The 24,487-nt window shown below is 50.0% G+C and overlaps 1 protein-coding gene across 7 annotated transcripts in view; it reads right to left on the bottom strand.

Annotated features, from left to right (window-relative positions):
• Nucleotides 1-3,227: 3,227 nt before the first annotated feature.
• ngef (neuronal guanine nucleotide exchange factor) overlaps nt 3,228-24,487 on the bottom strand; it is a 178,565-nt gene continuing 157,305 nt past the window's right edge. For all 7 annotated transcript variants that reach the window (XM_072474598.1, XM_072474600.1, XM_072474601.1 and 4 more), the window contains one exon: nt 3,228-5,473. In XM_072474598.1, the coding sequence (XP_072330699.1) occupies nt 5,274-5,473 (200 nt within the window). In that variant the 3' untranslated portion in view covers nt 3,228-5,273. The remainder of the gene's footprint in view (nt 5,474-24,487) is intronic.

Below are 24,487 nucleotides of genomic sequence, written 5' to 3'. Positions count from 1 at the left end.
GGGGAGGGGGAAGGGGGCGGGGGAGGGGGGGAACGGGGGAGGGGGAGGAAAAGGGGGAGGGGGGAGGAAAAGGGGGAGGGGGGAGGAAAAGGGGGAGGGGGAGGAAAAGGGGGAGGGGGGAGGAAAAGGGGGAGGGGGGAGGAAAAGGGGGAGGGGGGAGGAAAAGGGGGAGGGGGAGGAAAAGGGGGAGGGGGGAGGAAAAGGGGGAGGGGGGAGGAAAAGGGGGAGGGGGGAGGAAAAGGGGGAGGGGAGGAAAACCTGCCATCTGAAGAAAAGGGATTAGGGTCTCGGCACAATCACCAATGGTGGAGTGATGGATATTATACAAGTGGTCAGAATTACAGGAGCACAATGATCCCGGAGGATAGAAAGGCTGCAGGAGGTTACAGAGATCGCAAGGGCGAGACATGGAGCGAATTGAACACAAGGCTGAGAAATCTATATTCAAGGCATTAATGAACTGGGAGCTGATCTAGATCAGTGGCCACAGGGCGATGGGTGAATATTTAAGATACAGGGAGGTGAATATTGGATGAGCTGGAATTTATGATGTGTGGAAGTGGGAGGCCTGTCAGGAGAGCATTTGAATAGTCAAATTTGGATGTAACCAAAGTGAGGACGAAGGTTCCAGTGTCACATGGGTTGAGGGAGAGATGGAGATGGGTGATATGGAGGTGGCCTTTCTGATGGAGAGGATATATGCTGGAAGCTCAGCTCAGAGTTAAATAGGATAGTACGGCTGTGAACAGTCTGCTCCAGCCTCAGCCTATGGTCAGGGAGGGGAGGAAGCCAATGACTAGGGAGGAAGCAAATGGCTTTGGTCTAATATTAATTGGTGGAAATTTATCCGAGTCCACTGGATGTAAGGGAGGCAACCTTACAGTGGATTAGGATAAATCAATGGAGAGGTCAAGGGTTGTGGTGTTGAGGTTGAGCTGGATTTGATGGTGAGAATTTCAGAACTTTGTGTTCTGTATCTAGCAATTCATTACTAAGGGGGTTTTCAACTCTGCTATCAAGCAGTACAGCTGCTATTATAATACATTGCGGTGATTCACTAACGTGGCATGTCACCACACATCTCATATGTTTCCTTCTTCACATGGCTACAACATAAACCTTAAATCAAAATTAGTAAATACATAAAATTTAGGGAGGGAAAAAAATCACTCACCTATTATTGAAAGCTCACCTATTCAATTGAACAATGATTCAGATCCAAACAGCTGATTGATGTTCTCAGGTCTCAGTCTTACTTTACTCAACGTTCCAACACCTTGTATCCTTCAGCTGGGCCTTGGGTCCCAATGCCTGTTAGGCCTTGGTGAATGGTTGACCTCAATGCCCCTAGTCCAAGTACTCCTGCAGAGTTCAGGCCTCTGCAAATACACTCTACTTACATCTATGCAGGCTTTTCCTCCTCCCGGGATGGTCATGGCCACCGCCTGCTTCCAGCAGTTCAGTTCTGTTCTGCTCCTACCCCAGAGAGCCAGAAATTCCCATTTCTTCCTTAGCGTTTCCAAATCCCATGCTTACCTCCAGCTGAAATACTTAAATCCCTCCTCAGTCCTCTCCAGTATTCTCAGAATTCCTGATTACTCCCAGAACCCACCTCGCCAAAGGTGACAGATCACAGAGCTTTTGTTAGCCGGATAACAGCTCTACTGAGAAATCCCAAGTGTCAGCCACCTAAAGATCTTCCAGATCATGCAAATGCTCCAAAATCCCAGTTCCATTACTACCCCAAGCCCTTTAGATTCCTTGAGTGTCCCCCAATGGCAGTCTCACTGGAGTACTTCAAGCCCTGGCTTCCCCAAAACTCTGAGAGCCCAGACCCATAATCACGAATGCATCACAAGTGGTCACAAATCCCAGTGCTGACCCCCTTCCTAAATATTTCCACACCTCAGTCCCCTGCATATTCACAGATCCTGAAATTCCCCTCTTATCTTCCTGCAGTGTTCCAAAACCCAGGTCCATTTCAGGTGTTCAGAGTTACCCCTTCCAGTATGTGGCTCCAAGGCCTGTATTTTTCAGAAGGCAGGGTCTTGCTACTGACCTTCCAAAAGAGTTGGGGAGAACATATTCCCGCCATTTTCAAGTGCTCCATAACCCTTTCATGTTTGGACTGTGGGAGGAAACCGAAGTACCCAGAGGAAGCCCACGCAGACACAGAGAGAATGCGCAGACTCCACATAGACAGTCACCCAAGGCTGAAATTGAACCAGTGTCCTTGGCGGTGTGAGGCAGTAGTGCTAACCACTGTGCCACCATGCTGAACAGGAAATACGAGAGGCCAAGGCAAGTTCAAGTAATCCGAGGGCGAGGAACATAGGGAGGTCTGGGGCATGCGAAGGGGGTGATTGGAGTCTTGAGGGAGAGGCCGGGGTGCGGAGAGATGTCCATATGCCACCAGACCTTTGGGAGGTGCCCGGCCCCCTTCTATTGATTATCTGGCTTCTGGCTGGTGGGAAACGACCCTTCAGTGCTCAATAATTGGCCACTTATGGGTCTCAATTGGACCAAGGATGGGCTTCTCGCCCAAGGCTGTGCCTGCCCCGGCGTAAAATCACCGTGAGGCCGGGAACCCAAAGGGAATCCTCCTGTTCTTCAATTTCACCCTGCTTTCCGCCCTCCCATAAAAAAACTCCACCGGTGGGGAAGCATAAAATTCTGGCACAGGTTTCCCAATAATTTTAAGCAATTTATTAAGTTTTATATTGATGGGTTACTATACTATACGATGAGACTATAATGGCATTGTTCCAGATTCAAAATTAGAAGTGTACATTTTTACATAAAACTAGATTTGGGAAGCATACTCACTTTAGGCTGATGGAACGTCTCTCAGCCACTGAAGATGCTGAGATCCTGACAGCTTTCCAAATCTGTTTTAATTACCTCAAGCAATGATCGAAACAATACTTCTTAAATGAATCTCTAAGACAGGGGTGGTCTCTCTATAATATTCACACCCTCAAAATTCTCACACTCCACCCTAGCTTTCGAAAATTAATGAGATGGAGTAGAATGTGTTCTGGCCCAACTGTACTGAAAGATCCTGCCGACTGGCGGTGTGACTTCATTCAAATTAAGCTCATGATTCTGCACATCAGCGGCAGGTTACTGGTGAAGCATAATAAGGTCCCGCAGGAACCGTAGATCAAATAAACATCACATAATTGCTTATCTGATAGACATAAAACCACAAAAAAAACTATGCTGGATTCAATTATAATGTGATTTTAATTGTTCTCTTTATAAGATTACAGAAATTCCCCGTTGTGTAATATGAAGGAACACATGGTGGATGACACTCTTCACAAATTGCTGCAATTGTTTTACAATGCAAAACATTAACCTCTGTTCTTTTATTCAACATTCTTTGATATGCTACATGAATATTTAATAGCTGCTTGATGACTAACTCATAATCACAATATTTATATATGTAAATGTTTCTTAACTCAGAACCTCCCGGTCGGCTGCACATTTATACTCTCTCAAAGCTCAGCCAGCGATGGAACCACAAATAAAATCCACATTTGTAAGACATTTGAGCGTTGATGGGTGGATAATCCTGTATGTGCCAGGCCGTTATTAAAGCCCAGTGGAAAATCTTCCCTAAATATTTATAACACTACCATGCAGCTGATAACTTTGACACAATTAAGAGCTAAAGTACATCTCCAACCTAAGTTACTGTGAGTAAAATCCAGATGACACAGTTAATGCTGTGAAGATTTTAAATCCTGAATAAACGTTCAACTTACTGACACATTTTTCGAGCCATTCCTTTTCTTAATAGACTGTTCCACACTACCGTAGGTTAAATAAAACCAATGTTTGTCCTGCCAACCAGCTGGCACGAAGAGGAAAAGCAGACCACTGTCACCAAATTTGAGGACCAAATTCAGGAGTTGGCATTTCTCTACTAGAGGTAATGGGCAAGTGGGATTTGGAATGGGTTAAGAAAAGGCAACAGAATTTGGATGCAGATTGAAATTTCTCAAGATTTTTTGATTGGAATAGTTTGGAGATACAAGCATGGATGAGGGTTTCAACAACTGAAGGGTTGAGGCTGACTGAAGGCAAGGTATGTTTTGGAGGTGGAATTAGGCAGTCTTTGTGACAGAGCTTCCGTTTGGAAGGTTGTAAACGATCTGATTTAGGCTGGCACAGTTTTCAGGGAGGGGGAATGGAATCGGTGGTGAGGGGACAGAAATTGTAGTCTGTGGGCAGAAGATAATGCTTTTCCTCTTCCTCGAAGTGACCCATACAATAGTTTGATAGAAAAGTCCTGAAGCTCATCAACTGAGATAGGTCATTACTTCAAATTACAGGTTAATAAAGTAGATCGTTAATATCAGTTTCCTTCTTCGTTCATCTTGAAAAGCCTATTATCAAAGGTTTCTTATTAACTGGATTATTCTGAATCCAAATGAATAATCTTCATTATCTTCCGCCTACCTTCCTATATTTATTTTAGATATTTTTTCAGATTTCATTCTTTGCAGCAATTGGTATCTTTTCTGTTTTCTTGTAACCAAGAAATGGTACATTGGGCTCAGCAAAAAGTTTTTAGGAGATAACATACCAAATAGTAATCCTTGGTTTTAAAAGATTAGGAATTAAACTACACTGCTCGTTCAGTTCCATAGATTTAGATTTTTTTTTTTCTCATAAATTCCCTCGGGACCCAGTTACATGAGGCTGCGCATGCGGGCTTGTACAAAAAACCTGCAACACTGTTGCAGAAAAATTGCTCTGCATTTTCACAGGTAATCTATATCATTTATACGGAGACTTACAGCATTTAGCTCCAATATAGAGTGTAATTCTTCAGGGATTCTTCAAGGCAGAGATTCTATTTGTAGCTTTTTATGTTTTACAATTCATCCTCTGAACTCTTTCCATTCAAACATTAACCATGTGCAGCAGGATTTATACTGAATCAAGTATACCTTCCATGTCCATAGCTGCCAATATATTTCAGCTGGAATTAACTTTTGTTTAGTTAAAAAAAATTTGAATAATCTCCCTCCAATGTATTTAGCGACTGCATTCTGTTGATGGAAAACATTCACTTCAATCATGCTGTTACCGTACAGATGAAACAACTTTTTAAAAAACATAGCGTTCTGTGAATGAAATAAAAACTGTTGACAATCCCCAGTTTCCTGGTGAAATTTCACTGTTAACAATGCCATGCAGAATGATGAAAGTTTCGCAATCTATCAAAAGTATAAGCAGGACCAAATAATAAGATTCTATCACCGCTGATGGATCACATTTCTGTTGGTAAATTTTCTTCCTTCCTTGTTCTTACTTCCATGGCATTCCTCTGCCTTATAGATTCGGTAACATTCTCTTCTGTTCTGAGCTCGCGTCTGTGGATTTTTGATTTCCTCAACGATTAGGCAGGGAAACCAACCTTTCTCTCCATCGTGCAAGCGGTCTCCCAATATCCAGCCTGAAAGACAAACATCAAGTCACGCTCACTTACTAAACCCTACTCACCCAACTTATCAACTCCTAATATGTGACACACTTTTCAAAAAACATTTTTGGTTATTTTTTTAAAAGAAAGATATAGCTTTAATTTTACAAACATTTTGAAGTAAGCGATGTTACTCTTGGACAGTATGATCTTTTTCACCTCTGTTATCTGTTGGTCACCATCAATAACTTAGAGTCCATTTAAAACACTAGCAGATTAAAAACTAATCTCTTTATGTTGCACCATATTTGACCAAAATGTGGCCTGCTCCAAATCTAAAACAGAAGTAATCTGCTATTAAGATAGTGGAGCAAGGAATCTCAGACAAATGCATTTATTTACAGGCAGCCAACATCATGTGAATCATTGATCTATTATTCAGTCCCTCTAGTGTCCCGGTTGTTAATGATTTATTAATTGAGGTTAATTATAATACAGGAAAATATTTCAAATGTGAAAGATTTTGGGCATAACATATTGTGATATAGAAATGATTTCAACTTGGATTAGCACAGGGAAGATTTCCAATCCCCTCCATACTGATTGCACCATATCAACTGCTCATCCTCTCCTGGGGAAACGCACTTTTTTCCTAACCCAAATCTCTAGTTCATACAGGCATTCTTCTTCTTCCCCCTCCTCAGTTTCACTTGAAATTTATCTGTCTTTCCAAACAAATTCAACACTACACCCATTGCATCCCACATTTCAAACCAGCACCCATTCCTCCCTCACTTCAAACAACAATTCCTCTTCCCACCCTACCAGGTTTAACTGATATTCTTTGCCCCAAATTCATAGTGGTAGCCTTCCCCAACCCGCCCCCCATCGCACCCCCCACCCCTACCACCCCACCCCAAACCAGTTCACGCCAGCCTTTCCTTTGTGCTGTACCATACTCCCTGTCCTCCATCACAAAATGACACAGCCAACATCATTGATCTTCTCCCCAAGAATCACTCCAGCCCATTGATCTCTCCCCTTCATTGCTCAGTAGCTTCTCCACTGTGTTGATCTCTATTCCTCCCTTCATTGCCATCAATTCCTCCCTAACAGAGATTCCACACTATGGGGGGAATTTCAGCCCATGTTTGCAGTCAGAGAGAATGGTGACACAGGCAGAAAATCTGGAGAGAATCAGGAAACGCAAATGTCTCCAGAGATTGTGGGCTGAATTCTCCTCCGACGGGATGCTCCGTTTTGCCAGCAGCCCGGGGGTTTCCCGACGGCGTGGGGCTGCCCCACAATGGGAAACTCCATTGACCAGCTGGCGTAATGGAGCATCCTGCCGACCTGCTGAAACAAAAATGTGGCACGGCGGGGAGTAGAATCCAGCCCCGTGTTTTCCGATTTTCCACGGCCCTCGCTGGTAGTATTGCGAGGTTTACGCCCACGAAGGGCGAGAACCTCATTTTAATAGATTCAAATACACTTAAATATGATATCCCAGCCTAAGGCCATATGATCCTCCCTCACTGAATATGAGCCATCGGCAAGGTTTGCAAAAGCTTTTTAAAAATGAGCTTAATTCGAGGGATCCCTACAACATCGCAAGGTAAGTATATGTCCCTGGGGGGAAGAGACATGCCAAGCCAATGCCCTGGCACTATGTCCACACTGTCCCAGGTACAGGTTGGCATTGCCAAATTGGTAACCTGGCGGTGCCAACCTATGCCAAGGGCAATGCCAGGGCACATGGGAGAGTGGATAGGGAGGGGGAGAATGTCATATTTCCGCAGTGTGGGGGGGGGGGGGGGTGGAGTTGATGTCCAGTTCTGTCTGCGGCGCCCTTTAAAAATAGAACTCTGGGGCGGGATTCTCCGCAATCGGCGCGATGTCCGCCGACTGCCGCCAAAAACGGCGCGCCCCCGGCAATTCTCCGGTCCGCGATGGGCCAAAGTCCCGCCGCTGTCAACCCACGCCAGCCGGCGTGGATTGAACCACCTTTCGAATGGCGGGACAAGGCGGCGCGGGCGGGCTCCGGGGTCTTGGGGGGGGGGGCGCGGGGCGATCTGGCCCCGGGGGGTGCCCCCACGGTGGCCTGGCCCGCGATTCACTAGACTCTGGGGTGGTCCCGGCGGATTGGAAATTAGCAAACGTGACACCACGGTTTAAAAAAGGAGGTAGGCAGAAAGCGGGTAATTATAGGCCAGTGAGCTTAACTTCGGTAGTAGGGAAGATGCTGGAATCTATCATCAAGGAAGAAATAGCGAGGCATCTGGATGGAAATTGTCCCATTGGACAGACGCAGCATGGGTTCATAAAGGGCAGGTCGTGCCTAACTAATTTAGTGGAATTTTTTGAGGACATTAACAGTGCGGTAGATAACGGGGAGCCAATGGATGTGGTATATCTGGATTTCCAGAAAGCCTTTGACAAGGTGCCACACAAAAGGTTGTTGCATAAGATAAAGATGCATGGCATTAAGGGGAAAGTAGTAGCATGGATAGAGGATTGGTTAATTAATAGAAAGCAAAGAGTGAGGATTAATGGGTGTTTCTCTGGTTGGCAATCAGTAGCTAGTGGTGTCCCTCAGGGATCAGTGTTGGGCCCATAACTGTTCACAATTTACATAGATGATTTGGAGTTGGGGACCAAGGGCAATGTGTCCAAGTTTGCAGACGACACTAAGATAAGTGGTAAAGCAAAAAGTGCAGAGGATACTGGAAGTCTGCAGAGGGATTTGGATAGGCTAAGTGAATGGGCTAGGGTCTGGCAGATGGAATACAATGTTGACAAATGTGAGGTTATCCATTTTGGTAGGAATAACAGCAAAAGGGATTATTATTTAAATGATAAAATATTAAAACATGCTGCTGTGCAGAGAGACCTGGGTGTATTAGTGCATGAGTCGCAAAAAGTTGGTTTTCAGGTGCAACAGGTGATTAAGAAGGCAAATGGAATTTTGTCCTTCATTGCGAGAGGGATGGAGTTTAAGACTAGGGAGGTTCTGCTGCAATTGTATAAGGTGTTAGTGAGGCCACACCTGGAGCAGTGTGTTCAGTTTTGGTCTCCTTACTTGAGAAAGGACGTACTGGCACTGGAGGGTGTGCAGAGGAGATTCACTAGGTTAATCCCAGAGCTGAAGGGGTTGGATTACGAGGAGAGGTTGAGTAGACTGGGACTGTACTCGTTGGAATTTAGAAGGATGAGGGGGGATCTTATAGAAACATATAAGATTATGAAGGGAATAGATAGGATAGATGCGGGCAGGTTGTTTCCACTGGCGGGTGAAAGCAGAACTAGGGGGCATAGCCTCAAAATAAGGGGAAGTCGATTTAGGACTGAGTTTAGGAGGAACTTCTTCACCCAAAAGGTTGTGAATCTATGGAATTCCTTGCCCAGTGAAGCAGTAGAGGCTCATTCATTAAATGTTTTTAAGGTAAAGATAGATAGTTTTTTGAAGAATAAAGGGATTAAGGGTTATGGTGTTCGGGCCGGAAAGTGGAGCTGAGTCCACAAAAGATCAGCCATGATCTCATTGAATGGTGGAGCAGGATCGAGGGGCCAGATGGCCTACTCCTGCACTGTAAATTCTATGATTCTATGATTGGGGCCCACTGATCCGCGGGCGGGCCTGTGCCGTGGGGGCACTCTTTTCCTTCCGCCTTCGCCATGGTCTTCACTATGGCGGAGGCGGAAGAGACCCCCTCCACTGCGCATGCGCGGGGATGCCGTGAGCGGCCACTGACGCTCCCGTGCATGCGTCACACGGCAAAGGCCTTTCCCACCAGCCGGCGGGGCGGAAAACGCTCCGGCGCGGGCCTAGCCCCTCAAGGTGAGGGCTCGGCCCCCCACGATGTGGAGAATTCCGTACCTTTGGGGTGGCGCGATGCCGGACTGATTCGCGCCGTTTTTGGCACCGGTTGGCGGACATTGCGCCGATTGCGGAGAATCACGCCCCAGGTCTCTGTATCAGGCAGTGTGACTGAGTAAACCATTTTTTTCACTCAAAAAGGCTCAAGATCTGCAGAGAAAACCGATCTGTATAACAGCTGAGAGCTATGCACCGGTTTTCAGTTGTGTCTGATATATTGAAAAATATGGGTAATGCCATATTTTGTAACAATTCCCACTTTTATTATGCACCAGGATCACTTCAGTATCAGTAGAAGCAGCATTCAGCAAAGAGAAGGCTACTCTCCAATAATTTCCAGCAAACACGGCTAAACCTTCAAAATACTGATGGCGAATATGAAACAATTGATATGTATGGTTGTTTTTAACTGTCAAGATCTTGGGAGAAAAGGAAGATGTAAGATTAGTAAAATAAAGGTTAAAAATAAGATTTGAATAAAATAAAGAATGGGATTGATAAGAGTGCATCTGTTTGAAGGAAGTTTTGATGGTTGAATTAGCTTAAACGCAGGAAAACAAGTGTTTACCTCAGAGACTAGGGAGATGAACAATGGCCTATAGAAATAGGTGTTCAAACTGTAGAATAGGTGAGTTCAAAGTGGAGAGAGAAGAATACAATTTACACCTACATGCTAAAAGCTGGCTCAAGGGGTTATCTCGATAGGATACCATCAAAGGAGGAAAACAATATGTCCATAGCAGGGCAATTGGGTGCAGCAGGAGAGGAGGTGGAGAGGTACAGCTGGTAAGCAGCTGTGATCATAACCACGCCCAGCTGGAAAGGCAATTTTCTCCCGAAAAGAAGCTGGTGCCAAAAGTTGCTGTTTTAAAAATCTCAGCGAGTAGAAACGCTACGCCGGAAGTAAAGAAAGCTTATATCTAAGCTTGAAGATACCTTGTGGGTGGTAACTATTTGCTGGATTTAGCTCATAAGAGTTCTATAATATTGGATGTTGTTTGGAAAAGGGACATTTCTCAGAGTTCAAGAATGTAAATAGCTGGGTACGAGGGTTAACTTCATATGTTTCAATCTGTGTGTGTGTGTCTGTGCCGGTGTGCTTGTGTCTGTGTCTGTGCCTGTGTGTGTGCAGCTGTCAATTGTAGTTAAGTGTACCATTGGCTTGTATTGTCTTTTTGGTTGTGTGTTTCGTTTTAGTTAATAAACATTCTTTTAGGAGGAGTTCCGGGTGCGGCTATGCAGAGCTAGGTCGCATATTCGGCAGCTCCTGCTTGGAACGGACTTTTGGGCTCTTTTACAGGGCCCCCACGGCATTTGTTTGACATTTCCCGGTGTGGAAAGAAGGCTGCAATATTCCCCCGACAGTGTCCCCCAGGAAGGGTATGTCTCTTGGTTGCCAGACACACGCAGAAACAGTAAAAGATTTGGCTGCAACTGCAGGATAAACAGGGCCTCTTCCAGCATGCAGGCGGGGGAAGGGCAAGCTTAAAGCTGCAAGCTGACCTGAGGGCCTGTATCAAAAGTGAATTCTAGCAGCAGAGGGAACAACTGTGAAAAGACCTCATCAAGGCCACTGAAGGGACTTCCGGTTGCGGTGATGCCTAGCTAGCCGCACGCTTCGGCGGCTCCAGCTCCGACGGACCTTCGGGCTCTTTTAAGAGCCCCAATGGGGAATTTTTCGACGACGCAACCCGGTGTGGGGCGTGTGAGAAGGGAGTCCCCCCCAAACGAAGGAGGAAAAAACCGGCGGCGGCGGCTGCAGCGCGAGGAATCGTCGACCAAAGGGTCGGAAAGAGAGAAGTACAAGATGGCGGCGGAGAAAGCGCAGGCGACATGGGGGCCTGAGCATGAAATTGTGAGACGGTGCGTGGAGCTGCTGAAGAGGGAGGTGCTGACCCCGTTGCTACAGGCAATTGAGGGGCTCAAGGAGACATTAAAGACCCAGGAGACAGAGCTCCGCGTGGTGGAGCAGAAGGTGACAGATATTGAGGACGAGATCCTGGGCCTGGCGGTTAAGACACAGACGCACGAGGCACTTCATAAAAAGTGTACTGAAAGGATCGAAGCCCTAGAAAATGGAGCGCGAAGGAAGAACCTTCGGATACTGGGTCTCCCTGAGGGTGTGGAAGGAGTGGACTGTGGAGCGTACGCAATTACGATGCTGAGCTCACTGATGGGTGCTGAGGCCCCTACGGGCCCCTTGGAGGTGGAGTGGGCAAATCGGATTCCGGCGAGAAGACCAAAAGCGGGAGAACCACCCAGGGCGATAATCGTGCGATTTTACCGCCTTAAGGATAGAGAAGAGGTCCTGAGATGGGCTAAAAAGGTGCGGAGTAGCAGATGGGAGAATGCAGTGGTACGGGTATACCAGGATTGGAGTGCGGAGGTGGCGAGAAGGAGGGCGAGCTTCAACCGAGCCAAAGAGGTGTTGCATAAAAGGAAGGTGAAGTTCGGGATGCTGCAGCCGGCAAGACTATGGGTCACGTATCAGGAGAGACACCATTATTTCGAGACGGCGGAGGAAGCATGGACCTTCATCAAAGAAGAGAAATTGGATCGGAACTGAGGGACTGATGCTGCAGGAAATGTTATTGTTAATGTTACGGTGGAAGTTAATTGAGAAGTAAACAGGGAAGGGGGGAGACATTGGGGAAATGTGGGCGCCGGTGAGGGGGGAAAGACGGGACATAGTTGGAGAATGGGGAAGGGGAGGGGGAGGGGAAAGGGAGCTGCGCCATAAGAGGCGGGTCAGGTAAAGGGATGTTCCCGCACCAGAAAGAATAAGGCGGGAAGACAGGCGCAAGGCGGATGGGAGTTCCCCACATGGGGGGGGTCGAGGAGTGAGCAGGAGTAGCCGGGGTCAGTTGAAGTCAGCTGACTTACGGAAGTAATATGGGGGGAGCAATCATGCTAGAAAGAGATCTAGCGGGGAGGGGGGGGGAGGGAGGGGGGGGCGGGTGGGGGACAACTGGGTTGCTGCTGCGGAAATCCAAAAGGAAATGGCTAAAGAGTGGGTGGGCGGGGATGGTGTGCGACGCTGGGGGAGCGAGAGGGAGCGCGGAGGCAGGATATGGGACTGGCCTAGAGAAGGTAATGGCTAGTCGACACGGGAGGGGGGCAGGTAGCCCCCTAGTGAGGCTGATCACGTGGAACGTGAGAGGCCTGAACGGACCGATAAAAAGGGCCAGAGTGCTCGCGCATTTGAAAGGACTAAGGGCAGACGTGGTTATGCTCCAAGAGACGCACCTAAAGGTGGCGGACCAAGTTAGGCTAAGGAAAGGATGGGTGGGACAGGTGTTCCACTCAGGACTGGACGCAAAGAATAGAGGGGTGGCCATTTTGGTGGGGAAACAGGTCGCATTTGAAGCAAAGAACATCGTAGCAGATAGCGGAGGTAGATATGTAATGGTGAGTGGCAGGCTGGAGGGAATGGAGGTCGTGTTGGTTAACGTGTATGCCCCAAACTGGGACGATGCGGGATTTATGAGACGGATGCTGGGGCGTATACCGGACCTGGAGGTAGGAAACTTGATTTTAGGAGGGGACTTTAATACGGTGCTGGACCCGGGGCTAGATAGATCCAGCTCAAGGACCGGAAGAAGGCCGGCAGCGGCCAAGGTACTTAAGGGGTTTATGGACCAAATGGGGGGAGTGGATCCATGGCGATTTCTTAGACCTAGGGCTAGGGAGTTTTCCTTCTTCTCCCATGTCCATAAAGTGTACTCCCGGATAGATTTTTTTGTTTTGGGAAGGTCGTTGATCTCTAGGGTGGAAGAAGCTGAGTACTCAGCCATAGCGGTTTCGGATCATGCCCCACATTGGGTGGACCTGGAATTAGGAGAGGAAAGGGAGCAGAGAACACTCTGGCGATTAGATGTGGGACTGATGGCGGATGAGGGAGTGTGTGCAAGAGTGCAGGGGTGTATTGAGAGATATCTGGAGGTCAATGACGACGGCGAGGTCCCTGTGGGAGTGGTATGGGAAGCACTAAAAGCGGTGGTCAGAGGAGAGCTGATCTCCATTGGGGCCCACAAAAGGAAAACAGAGGCCAAGGAAAGGGAAAGATTACTGGGGGAGATTTTAAGGGTGGATAGGGAATTTGCAGAGACCCCGGAGGAGGAATTGTACAGGGAGAGGAGACGACTCCAGACGGAATTTGACCTTCTGACCACCAGAAAGGCGGAGGTACTGTGGAGGAAGGCACAGGGGAGGAGGTATGAATATGGGGAAAAGGCGAGTCGCCTGTTGGCTCATCAATTGCGAAAGAGGGCAGCAGCGAGGGAGATAGGAGGAATTAGAGACGAAAGGGGAGACACGGTGCGAAGGGCAGGAAAGATAAATGAGGTGTTCAAGACCTTCTATGAGGAACTGTATAGGTCTCAACCCCCAGAGGGAGAGGAGGGGATGCGGCAGTTCCTGGACCAATTGAGGTTCCCGAAAGTGGAGGAGCGGGGGGTGGTAGGCCTGGGGGCACCGATTGGGGTGGACGAGGTTATTAAGGGACTGGGAAGCATGCAAGCAGGGAAGGCCCCAGGACCAGACGGGTTCCCGGTGGAGTATTACAGAAAATATGTGGACTTGTTGGCCCCGTTGATGGTGAGGACGTTCAATGAGGCCAGGAAAGGGGGGACTCTACCCCCGACGATGTCGGAGGCGACGATATCGTTAATTTTGAAGAGGGATAAAGATCCGTTGCAGTGCGGGTCCTATAGACCCATTTCATTGTTGAACGTGGACGCCAAATTGTTGGCAAAGGTACTGGCATCGAGGATAGAGGACTGTGTCCCGGGGGTGGTGCACGAAGATCAGACAGGGTTCGTAAAAGGGAGACAACTGAATGTTAACGTGCGACGACTATTAGGGGTGATAATGATGCCCCCAGTGGAGGGGGAGGCAGAGATAGTGGCGGCAATGGACGCAGAGAAGGCATTTGATAGGGTGGAGTGGGAGTATTTATGGGAAGTGTTAAAGAGGTTTGGGTTTGGGAACGGGTTTATTAGCTGGGTTAGACTTCTTTATGGGGCTCCAACGGCAAGCGTAGTTACAGGTCGACATAGATCGGAGTATTTCCGACTATATAGGGGAACAAGACAGGGATGCCCGCTGTCTCCATTGTTGTTCGCGTTGGCAATTGAACCTCTGGCCATGGCGTTGAGAGACTCCAGGAAATGGAGAGGGGTGATTAGAGGGGGAGAAGAACACCGAGTCTCGTTATATGCGGATGACCTATTGTTATACGTGTCGGACCCAGCGGGGGGAATGATAGAGGTTATGCGAATTTTGAGGGGGTTCGGGGATTTCTCGGGGTATAGGCTAAACATGGGGAAGAGTGAATTATTTGTGATACATCCAGGGGACCAGAGTAGAGAGATAGAAGGCTTGCCTCTAAGGAAAGTGGAAAGAAACTTCCGATACCTGGGGATTCAGATCGCTAGGAGCTGGGGAACCTTGCACAGACTTAATCTGACACGGTTGGTAGAACAAATGGAGGAGGACTTCAAGAGGTGGGACATGCAGCCTCTATCGCTGGCGGGCAGGGTGCAAGCAATTAAGATGATGGTCCTCCCGAGGTTCTTATTTGTATTTCAATGTCTCCCTATACTAATCACTAAGACCTTTTTTAACAAAATAGACAGGAGCATCACGAGCTTCGTGTGGGCAGGGAAAGTTCCGAGAGTAAGGAGGGGGTTCCTTCAGCGTAGTAGGGACAGAGGAGGATTGGCACTACCGAACTTGGGCGATTACTATTGGGCCGCCAATGTGGCAATGATACGTAAATGGATGATGGAGGGTGAGGGAGCGGCGTGGGAAAGACTGGAGAGAAAGTCCTGTAAAGGGACGAGTTTAGAGGCGCTGGCGACGGCGCCGCTACCGATCTCACCTAAAAAGTTTACCACAAACCCGGTGGTGGCGGCAACATTGAATATCTGGGGACAGTGGAGGCGACAGAGAGGGGTGCGGGGAGCCCTGGTGGGGTCCCCAATCAGGAACAACCATAGGTTCGCCCCAGGAAGAATGGATGGAGGATTTCAGAGCTGGTTCCAGTTGGGAATTAGGAGGGTGGGAGATTTATTTATAGATGGGACTTTTGCGAGCTTGGGAGCATTGGAGGAAAAGTATAAGTTGCCCCGGGGAAATTTCTTGAGATATATGCAGGTGAGGGCATTTACTAGACAACAGGTGAGGGAATTTCCGTTGCTCCCGACACAGGGGATACAGGACAGGGTGCTTTCAGGGGTGTGGGTCGGAGAGGCAAGGTGTCAGAGATTTACCGAGAGATGAGGGAAGAGGGGGAGGAGTCGGTGGGCGAACTAAAAGGAAAGTGGGAAGAAGAACTAGGGGAGGAGATAGAGGAGGGTATGTGGGCTGATGCCCTAAGCAGGGTAAATTCCTCTTCCTCATGCGCCAGGCTTAGCCTGATTCAATTTAAGGTGCTACATAGAGCACACATAACGGGAGCAAGATTGAGCAGGTTCTTTGGAGTGGAGGACAAATGTGGGAGGTGTGGTGGGAGCCCGGCAAACCACGCACATATGTTTTGGGCATGCCCGGCACTGGAAGGGTATTGGAAGGGAGTGACGGGAGTGATTTCGCGGGTGGTGAAGGCCCGGGTCAAACCAGGCTGGGGGTTAGCTCTATTTGGAGTTGCGGAAGAGCCGGGAGTGCAGGAGGCGAAAGAGGCCGACGTTGTGGCCTTTGCGTCCCTAGCAGGATCCTACTCATGTGGAAGGAGGCGAAACCCCCCGGACTGGAGGCCTGGGTAAATGATATGGCGGGGTTCATTAAACTGGAGCAGATAAAGTTTGCCCTGAGGGGGTCGGCTCAAGGGTTCACCAGGCGGTGGCAGCCATTTCTCGACTACCTAGGGGAACGTTAGAGGGAAGACAGATGACCAGCAGCAGCAACCCAGGGGGGGGGGGGGGGGGGGAGGGGGGGGGGGGGTTAGTTTAGGTCAAAGATAAAGGGGTTTTGTTACTTGTGTATTGTTTAAAATTTCTGTATTGTTATTGTTGCGTTTGCTTTGTAAGAGGGGAAAAATTGTTGTTTGGGAAAAAAATTTCAATAAAACATTTATTAAAAAAAAAAAAACATTCTTTTAGGATTCAATACAACAAGACTGGACTGTTCCTCACTCATTTTCATATCTTTCCTCACATTATACCAAATTGAAAATATACACCACTCAGAACCAGTGTTCCAAGTTATCCTTCTTGGTTTTGAGATATCCTCGCAATTAACATCGGCGAGGTTCTTTACATAACTTTTCTTTTACGAAATGGGGAAGACATTGGGCGAGATTCTCCGACCACCCGCCAGGTCGGAGAATCGCCGGGGGCTGGCGTGAATCCCGCCGCCGCTGGTTGCCAAATTCTCCACCACCAGATATTCGGCGGGGGCGGGAATCGCGGCGCGCTGGTTGGCGGGCCACCCCCCGCGATTCTCCGGCCCGGATGGGCCAAAGTCCCGCCGCTAAAATGCCTGTTCCCGGCGTAGATTAAACCACTTACCTTACCGGCGGGACAAGGCGGCGCGGGCGGGCTCCGGGGTCCTGGGGGGGGCGCGGGGTGATCTGGCCCCGGGGGGTGCCCCCACAGTGGCCTGGCCCGCGATCGGGGCCCACCGATCCGCGGGCGGGCCAGTGCCATGGGGGCACTCTTTCCCTTCCGCCATGGCAGAGGCAGAAGAGACTCCCTCCACTGCACATGCACGGGAATGCCGTCAGCGGCCGCTGACGCTCCCGCGCATGCGCCGCCCGGGGATGTCATTTCCGCGCCAGCTGGCGGGGCAACAAATGCCGTTTCCGCCAGCTGGCGGGGCGGAAATCCCTCCGGCGCCGGCCTAGCCCCTCAATGTTGGGGCTCGGCCCCCCAAGATGCGGAGCATTCCACACCTTTGGGGTGGCGCGATGCCCGTCTGATTGGCGCCGTTTTGGGCGCCAGTCGGCGGACATCGTGCCGTTTTGGGAGAATTTCGCCCCTGGTTTTTATTCTTTTGGACTATAGGTATCCCTATGGGATTTTCTTTTCCATCCTTACTTACAGGAAGATAAGGGAGAAATAAAATGTTGCTAAGTAACACAATCTTGGAGCCTATTCCTTTCCATCTTTACCCTCATTACCTCCACAATATTGTCCCAAGTCTTGCCTTCTTGCAGCTTATCTGCTGCTGAGACCTTCACCTGTGCATTATTACCTCCAGACTAGACGGTTCTAATGCACACCCTGGTCGGCGTCCCGTGCTCTGTCAATTTGAGGTGATCCAAAAAGTCTGCTGCCCATATCCCAACTGGTACCAAATTCTGTTCACCCATCACCCCTGTGTTCACTGATTTCATAGAATTTACAGTGCAGAAGGAGGCCATTCGGCCCATCGAGTCTGCTCTTCGAAAGAGCACCCTACCCAAGGTCCACACCTCCACCCTATCCCCATAACCCAGCAACCCCACCCAACACTAAGGGCAATTTTGGACACTAAGGGCAATTTATCATGGCCAATCCACCTAACCTGCACATCTTTGGACTGTGGGAGGAAACCGGAGCACCCGGAGGGAACCCACGCACACACAGGGAGGATGTGCAGACTCCGCACAGACAGTGACCCAAGCCGGAATCGAACCTAGGACCCTGGAGCTGTGAAGCAATTGTGCAATCCACAATGCTACCGTGCTGTCCCAATGGTTCCCAGCCAAACAACACCTTGATTTTAAAATTCAGCCCCCCCCCCCCATATCACACCCACCTCCCCCCGCAAAGCCAGGGAAAATATCCTTTCTGCACCTACCTTGTTGAGCACTGTAAAAATGTTGTGTGTTTCAATGAGATTGCCTCTCATTCTTCAAAACCCTGGAGACTTTCAAATTCCCTCTCTGCCTCCCTATCTAGCTTTCCTCCTTTAAGGCACTTATTCAAGCCTACTTGTTTGACCATGCTATTGGCCATCTTCCTTAATATCCGTGTTATATTTTGTTTTATAATACCTCTGTGAATCAGCATGGGGCACTTTATTACATTAAAGGTGCTATGTAAATACACATTGGGTGCGGTCTACTCGAATCGGAACAGAGTCCCATGTGAGCGTGTTTAGTTGGGTGTTTCCTGGCGCTTGGAGTGCCGAAAAACCCCACGCTATGGAACAGGACTCTGTTGGGTAGATCGGGAATTCCCTGGCGAGGCCACACTTAGTCCCGTTTACTGCACTGAGGAGTTCTGCTCGCCATTTTTAAATGGTGTGCTGACCTTTCAACCCTCCCAATGCGGCCCTGAACTCCCCAAAGCCCTAACTTACCTACAAGGGAGTCCTCAGGCACCCCCGCACCCCTCCTGAACCCATGCAGGGCACCCCCGGCCTCATCCCCGTCAAGGGAAAAATGCCAGCGTGGCTGGCATCCAGATGGTACTGCTATGATGCCATGCTGGCCATGTCATGGTGCCATCCTGCCCAGAGGGCAAGCACCTGGGGGCCTCCAATCCCCTTTGAAAGCCCCACGAGTGCCATTCCATCTGGTCCCCATTTTTGGAGACCAGCACTGAACACTCGCCTGAGGTCTCCAAGGTGAAGGATTAGATCCCAACGCCTTGGTTGGGTCATGGGAGTGCACATCGGAATGAGACTCGCTGTCTCGCTCTAATATGCAGATTTGCCAAAAGTGACCCGCCAAAAATGGGCGGGATTCACATCCTGATATCGCGAAGTGAGCCAGTAGATCCTGGAAGAGTGGTCTCCCAGCATCTACTGGCCACATCGCGCTTCCTTAGGGCATAATGCGGCTGGTAGCTCACGCCCATTACTGCTATCCTACTGATTCATTATAATGAGAAGAGACACATTCTTGTGTGAGGGTAATGCATATGGAAATAGTGCTTTACCAAGGGGACAGTGACAGGTGTGTTATATGCTGCAAGAGCACCTACGGACAATTCCCAGTGTAAACAGAATATAATAATAATCTTTATTGTCATGAGTAAGCTTACATTAACACTGCAGTGAAGTTACTGTGAAAAGCCCCTGGTCGCCACATTCTGGCGCCTGTTCGGGTACACAATGGGAGAATTCAGAATGTCCAAATTACCTAACAGCATATCTTTTGGGACTTGTGGGAGGAAACTGGAGCACCCGGAGGAAACCTACGCAGACACAGGGAGAATGTGCAGTCTCCACACAGACTACTGTGTTATAGGAAGGACGTGGAAGCTTTGGAGCGGGTGCAGAGGAGATTTACCAGGATGTTGCCTGGTATGGAGGGAAAATCTTATGAGGAAAGGTTGATGGACTTGAGGTTGTTTTTGTTAGAGAGAAGAAGGTTAAGAGGAGACTTAATAGAGGCATACAAAATGATCAGGGGGTTAGATAGGGTGGACAGTGAGAGCCTTCTCCCGCGGATGGAAATGGCTAGCACGAGGGGACATAGCTTTAAACTGAGGGGTAATAGATATAGGACAGAGGTCAGAGGTAGGTTCTTTACGCAAAGAGTGGTGAGGCCGTGGAATGCCCTACCTGCAACAGTAGTGAATTCGCCAACATTGAGGGCATTTAAATGTTTATTGGACAAGCACATGGATGATAATGGCATAGTGTAGGTTAGATGGCTTTTGTTTCGGTGCAACATCGTGGGCCGAAGGGCCTGTACTGCGCTGTCATCTCCTGGTATATCGCCGACACCTTGCCCTCCCCGACCCATACACCCGAGATCACCCTGTGTTGAATCTCCTGTGCCGGGAGCAACGGGAATTCCCTCACCTGTCACCTCACAAACGCCCTCACCTGCATGTATCTGAAAGTATTTCCTGGGGGTAGCCCAAACTTCTCCTCCAGTGCTCCTAGGCTCGCAAACGTCCCATCAATGAACAGGTCCCCCATTTTTCTAATCCCTGCTCGATGCCAGCTCTGAAACCCCCCGTCCATCCTCCCCGGGACAAACCGATGGTTACCCCTGATCGGAGACCACACCGAGGCTCCCATTGCACCCCTGTGCCGTCTCCACTGGCCCCAGATCTTTAGCGTTGCCGCCACCACTGGACTCGTGGTGTACCTTGTCGGCGAGAGCGGCAGCGGTGCCGTCACCAGCACCCCCAGGCTCGTTTCTTTGCAGGGCGCCATCTCCAACCTCTTCCATGCCTTCTCCCTCCATCACCCACTTACGGATCATTGCCACATTGGCTGCCCCGTAGTAGACACCCAGATTCGGCAACGCCAACCCTCCTCTGTCCCTACTGCGCTCCAGAAACCACCTCCTTACCCTTGGGGTCTTATTCGCCCACACAAAACCCATAATACTCCTGCCTACCCTCTTAAAAAAGGCCTTGGTGATTACAATTGGAAGGCACTGGAACACAAAAAGAAACCTCGGGAGGACCACCATTTTGACCGACTGCACTCTACCCGCTAGTGAGAGCGGCAACATGTCCCATCATTTGAAGTCCTCTTCCATCTGCTCCACCAGCCTCGTCAGATTAAGTTTATGTAGGGCCCCCCAACTCCTAGCTATTTGGATCCCCAAGTACTGACAGCTCCTTTCCGCTCTCCTCAACGGTAGATCGTCTATCCCCCTTTCCTGGTCTCATGACTGTACTACAAAAAGCTCACTCTTCCTTACATTAAGCTTATAGCCCGAAAAATCCCCAAACTCCCATAGAGTCTGCATGACCTCCACCATCCCCTCCACTGGATCCGCCACATACAGCAACAGGTCGTCTGCATAAAGCGACACTCGATGCTCCTCTCCCCCTCGGACCACCCCCCTCCATTTCCTAGACTCCCTTAATGACATGGCCAAGGGTTCAATTGCTAATGCAAACAAGGGGGACAGAGGGCACCCCTGCCTCATCCCACGATACTGCCGAAAATACTCCGACCTCCGCCGATTCGTAACCACACTCGCCACCGGGGCTCTGTATAGGAGCTTAACCCAACTAATAAACCCTCCCCCGAACCAAAACCTCCGCAGCACTTCCCAGAGGTACTCCCACTCTACTCGGTCAAAGGCCTTCTCCGCGTCCATAGCCGCCACTATCTCCGCCTCTCCCTCCACCAATGGCATCATTATCACGTTTAGGAGCCGCCGCACATTGGTGTTTAGCTGCCTGCCCTTTACAAATCCCGTGTGGTCCTCGTGAATCACCCCCGGGACACAGTCCTCGATCCTCGTAGCCAGCACTTTTGCCAGCAACTTGGCATTCACGTTGAGGAGCGAGATCGGGCTGTACGACCCACATTGCAGTGGGCCCTTGTCCCGCTTCAGGATCAAAGAGATCGTCGCCTCAGACATTGTCGGGGGCAGGGTCCCTCCCTCCCTTGCCTCATTAAAAGTCCTCACTAGCAACGGGGCTAACAGGTCTAAGTACTTCCTATAGAACTCAACCGGGAACCCATCCGGTCCCGGGGCCTTCCCTGCCTGCATGCTCCCCAGTCCTTTAATCAGCTCCTCCAACCCAATTGGTGCCCCCAAACCAGCCACCTCCTGCTCCTCCACCCTCGGGAACCTCAGTTGGTCCAAGAATCGTCGCATCCCCTCTTCCCCCGCTGGGGGCTGGGATCTGTACAGCTCCTCATAGAAGGCCTTGAATGCCTCATTTACTTTCATCGTACTCCGCACCGTAACTCCCCTTCCATCCTTGACTCCACCTATCTCCCTTGCTGCCATCCTCTTATGGAGCTGGTGTGCCAGCATCCGGCTCGCCTTCTCCCCATACTCGTACGTCGCCCCCTGCGCTTTCCTCCACTGTGCCTCTGCCTTTCCTGTGGTCAACAGGTCGAACTCCGTCTGGAGATTTCGCCTTTCCCTAAGTAGTCCCTCTTCAGGGGCCTCTGCGTATCTCCTGTCCACTGTTAAAATCTCCCCCACTAACCTCTCCCTTTCCCTGCCCTCTATCTTCTCCCTATGAGCCCTGATGGAGATTAGCTCTCCCCTGACCACCGCCTTCAGTGCCTCCCATACCACCCCCACCTGCACCTCCCCGTTGTCGTTGGCCTCCAAGTACCTTTCAATGCACCCCCTCACCCTCCCACACACCGCCTCATCTGCCAGCAGCCCCACATCCAACCGCCACAACGGGCGTTGGTCCCTCTCCTCTCCCAACTCCAGTTCCACCCAGTGCGGGGCGTGATCTGAAATGGCTATGGCGAATACTCCGTTCCCTCCACTTTCGGGATCAGCGCCCTGCCCAAAACAAAAAAAAATCTATCCGGAGTAGGCTTTGTGCACGTGGGAGAAAATAGAAAATTCCCTGGCCTGCGGCCTGGCAAACCTCCACGGATCCACTCCTCCCATCTGGTCCATAAACCCCCTAAGCACCTTGGCCGCAGCCGGCCTCTTTCCCGTCCTAGATCTGGAGCGGTCCAGTGCTGGGTCCAACACCGTGTTAAAACCCTCACCCATTATCAAGCTTCCTACCTCCAGGTCCAGAATGCGCCCCAGCATACGCTTCATGAATCCAGCATCATCCCAGTTCGGGGCGTATACATTTACCAATACCACTCACGTCCCCTGCAACCTACCGCTCACCATCACGTCTCGACCTCTATTGTCCACTACAATATTCTTGGCCTCAAACGACACCCGCTTCCCCACCAATATTGCCACCCCTCTGTTCTTCGCATCCAGCCCCGAATGGAATACCTGTCCTACCCATCCCTTTCTTAACCTGACCTGGTCTGCCACCTTCAAATGTGTCTCCTGGAGCATGACCACGTCTGCCTTCAGTCCCTTTAAGTGCGCGAACACTCGGGCCCTCTTCACCGGCCCGTTCAGGCCCCTCGCATTCCACGTGATCAGCCGGATTGGCCGCCCGCCGCCCCCCCCCCCCCGGTACCTTTCCCCATCCCCATCCATCACCCAACCCGTGGAACATTTCCTGCGCGTGATTAACACCCAGTGTACAACAAACATCGAACATCCCCCCCACCCTCAGTTTGAGTCCAACTTTTCAGTTTGGATAAAGGTCCAAGCCTCCTCAGGCGTTTCAAAATAGTGATGTTGATCCTTGAATGTGACCCACAATCGCACTGGCTGCAGCATTCCGAACCTCACTCCCTTCCGATGCAGCACCGCCTTGGCCCGGTTGAAACCCGCTCTCTTCTTTGCTACCTCTGTGCTCCAGTCCGGGTAGATTCGGATCTCCGCATTCTCCCAGCTGCTGCTCCGCTCTTTCTTGGCCCATTTCAAGACCCTCTCTCTGTCCGTGAAACGGTGAAACCTCACCACAATCGCCCTTGGCGGCTCATTAGCCTTGGGCCTCCTCGCCAGCACCCGATGTGCCCCATCCAGCTCCAGAGGTCTCGGAGGGGCCTCCGCACCCATCAGCGACTCGAGCATCGTGCTTGCATATGCCCTGGCATCGGCCCCCTCCACTCCTTCAGGGAGACCCAGGATCCCAAGATTCTTTCTCCTCGACCTGTTCTCCAGGTCTTCAAATCTTTCCGCCCACTTTTTGTGCAGCGCCTCATGCGCCTCCAACTTCACCGCCAGGCCCAAGATCTCATCCTCGTTCTCATTGACTTTTTTCTGCACCTCCTGGATCTTTACCTCGTGGGCCTTCTGGGTCATCCCTAATCCTTCAATCGCCGACAGCATAGGCGCCAGCATCTCTTTCCGCAACTCCTCAAAACAGCGCTTAATAAACTCTTGCAGCTCCGGCCCGCCTTCCACTTTATCTCCGGCCGCCGCCATCTTGTTTTTCTTCCCTCGCTGCTCCAACGCTGCTTTTTTGGCCGTTTCACTTCTTGTCCGTTCCATATACAGTGAAGGGGGACCTTGCTCTCACCTTCCCACATGGGACGTCTTCGAAAAATTCCCGTCGGGGCTCCTCTGGAGAGCCAGAAAGTCCGTAATCGCGGGAACTGCCGAATCGTGCGGCTTAGCTCCGCATCGCCGCAACAGGAAGTCTTGTGAAGTCTTCACAGAGGCTTCCACTTGATTGTGGCTAGTCTGTGACCATTTACACAGGGCTGTGCCAATTTTTCTGGCTGCAATCGTAGTGCAATTCTTTAAAGAGGATCCACTATTTGCCTATTGTCTGAGTGGGATCTTGGTTGCTTGACCAGTAAGACTCACTTCAGTCCTCAATTATGACAAGTGGACAGCAGTCTGACAGCAACCAAGCCAGCCAAGGCAGCAGGAGTCGATGAGATTTATCCCAGAATTCCTGAAGAACATCAGATCACAGAGAAGGAAG

This window comes from Scyliorhinus torazame, chromosome 14 (assembly GCF_047496885.1).
Source record: "Scyliorhinus torazame isolate Kashiwa2021f chromosome 14, sScyTor2.1, whole genome shotgun sequence".
Classification (NCBI taxonomy): Eukaryota; Metazoa; Chordata; class Chondrichthyes; order Carcharhiniformes; family Scyliorhinidae; genus Scyliorhinus; species Scyliorhinus torazame.
This window is presented reverse-complemented; position numbering and strand designations above follow the sequence as displayed.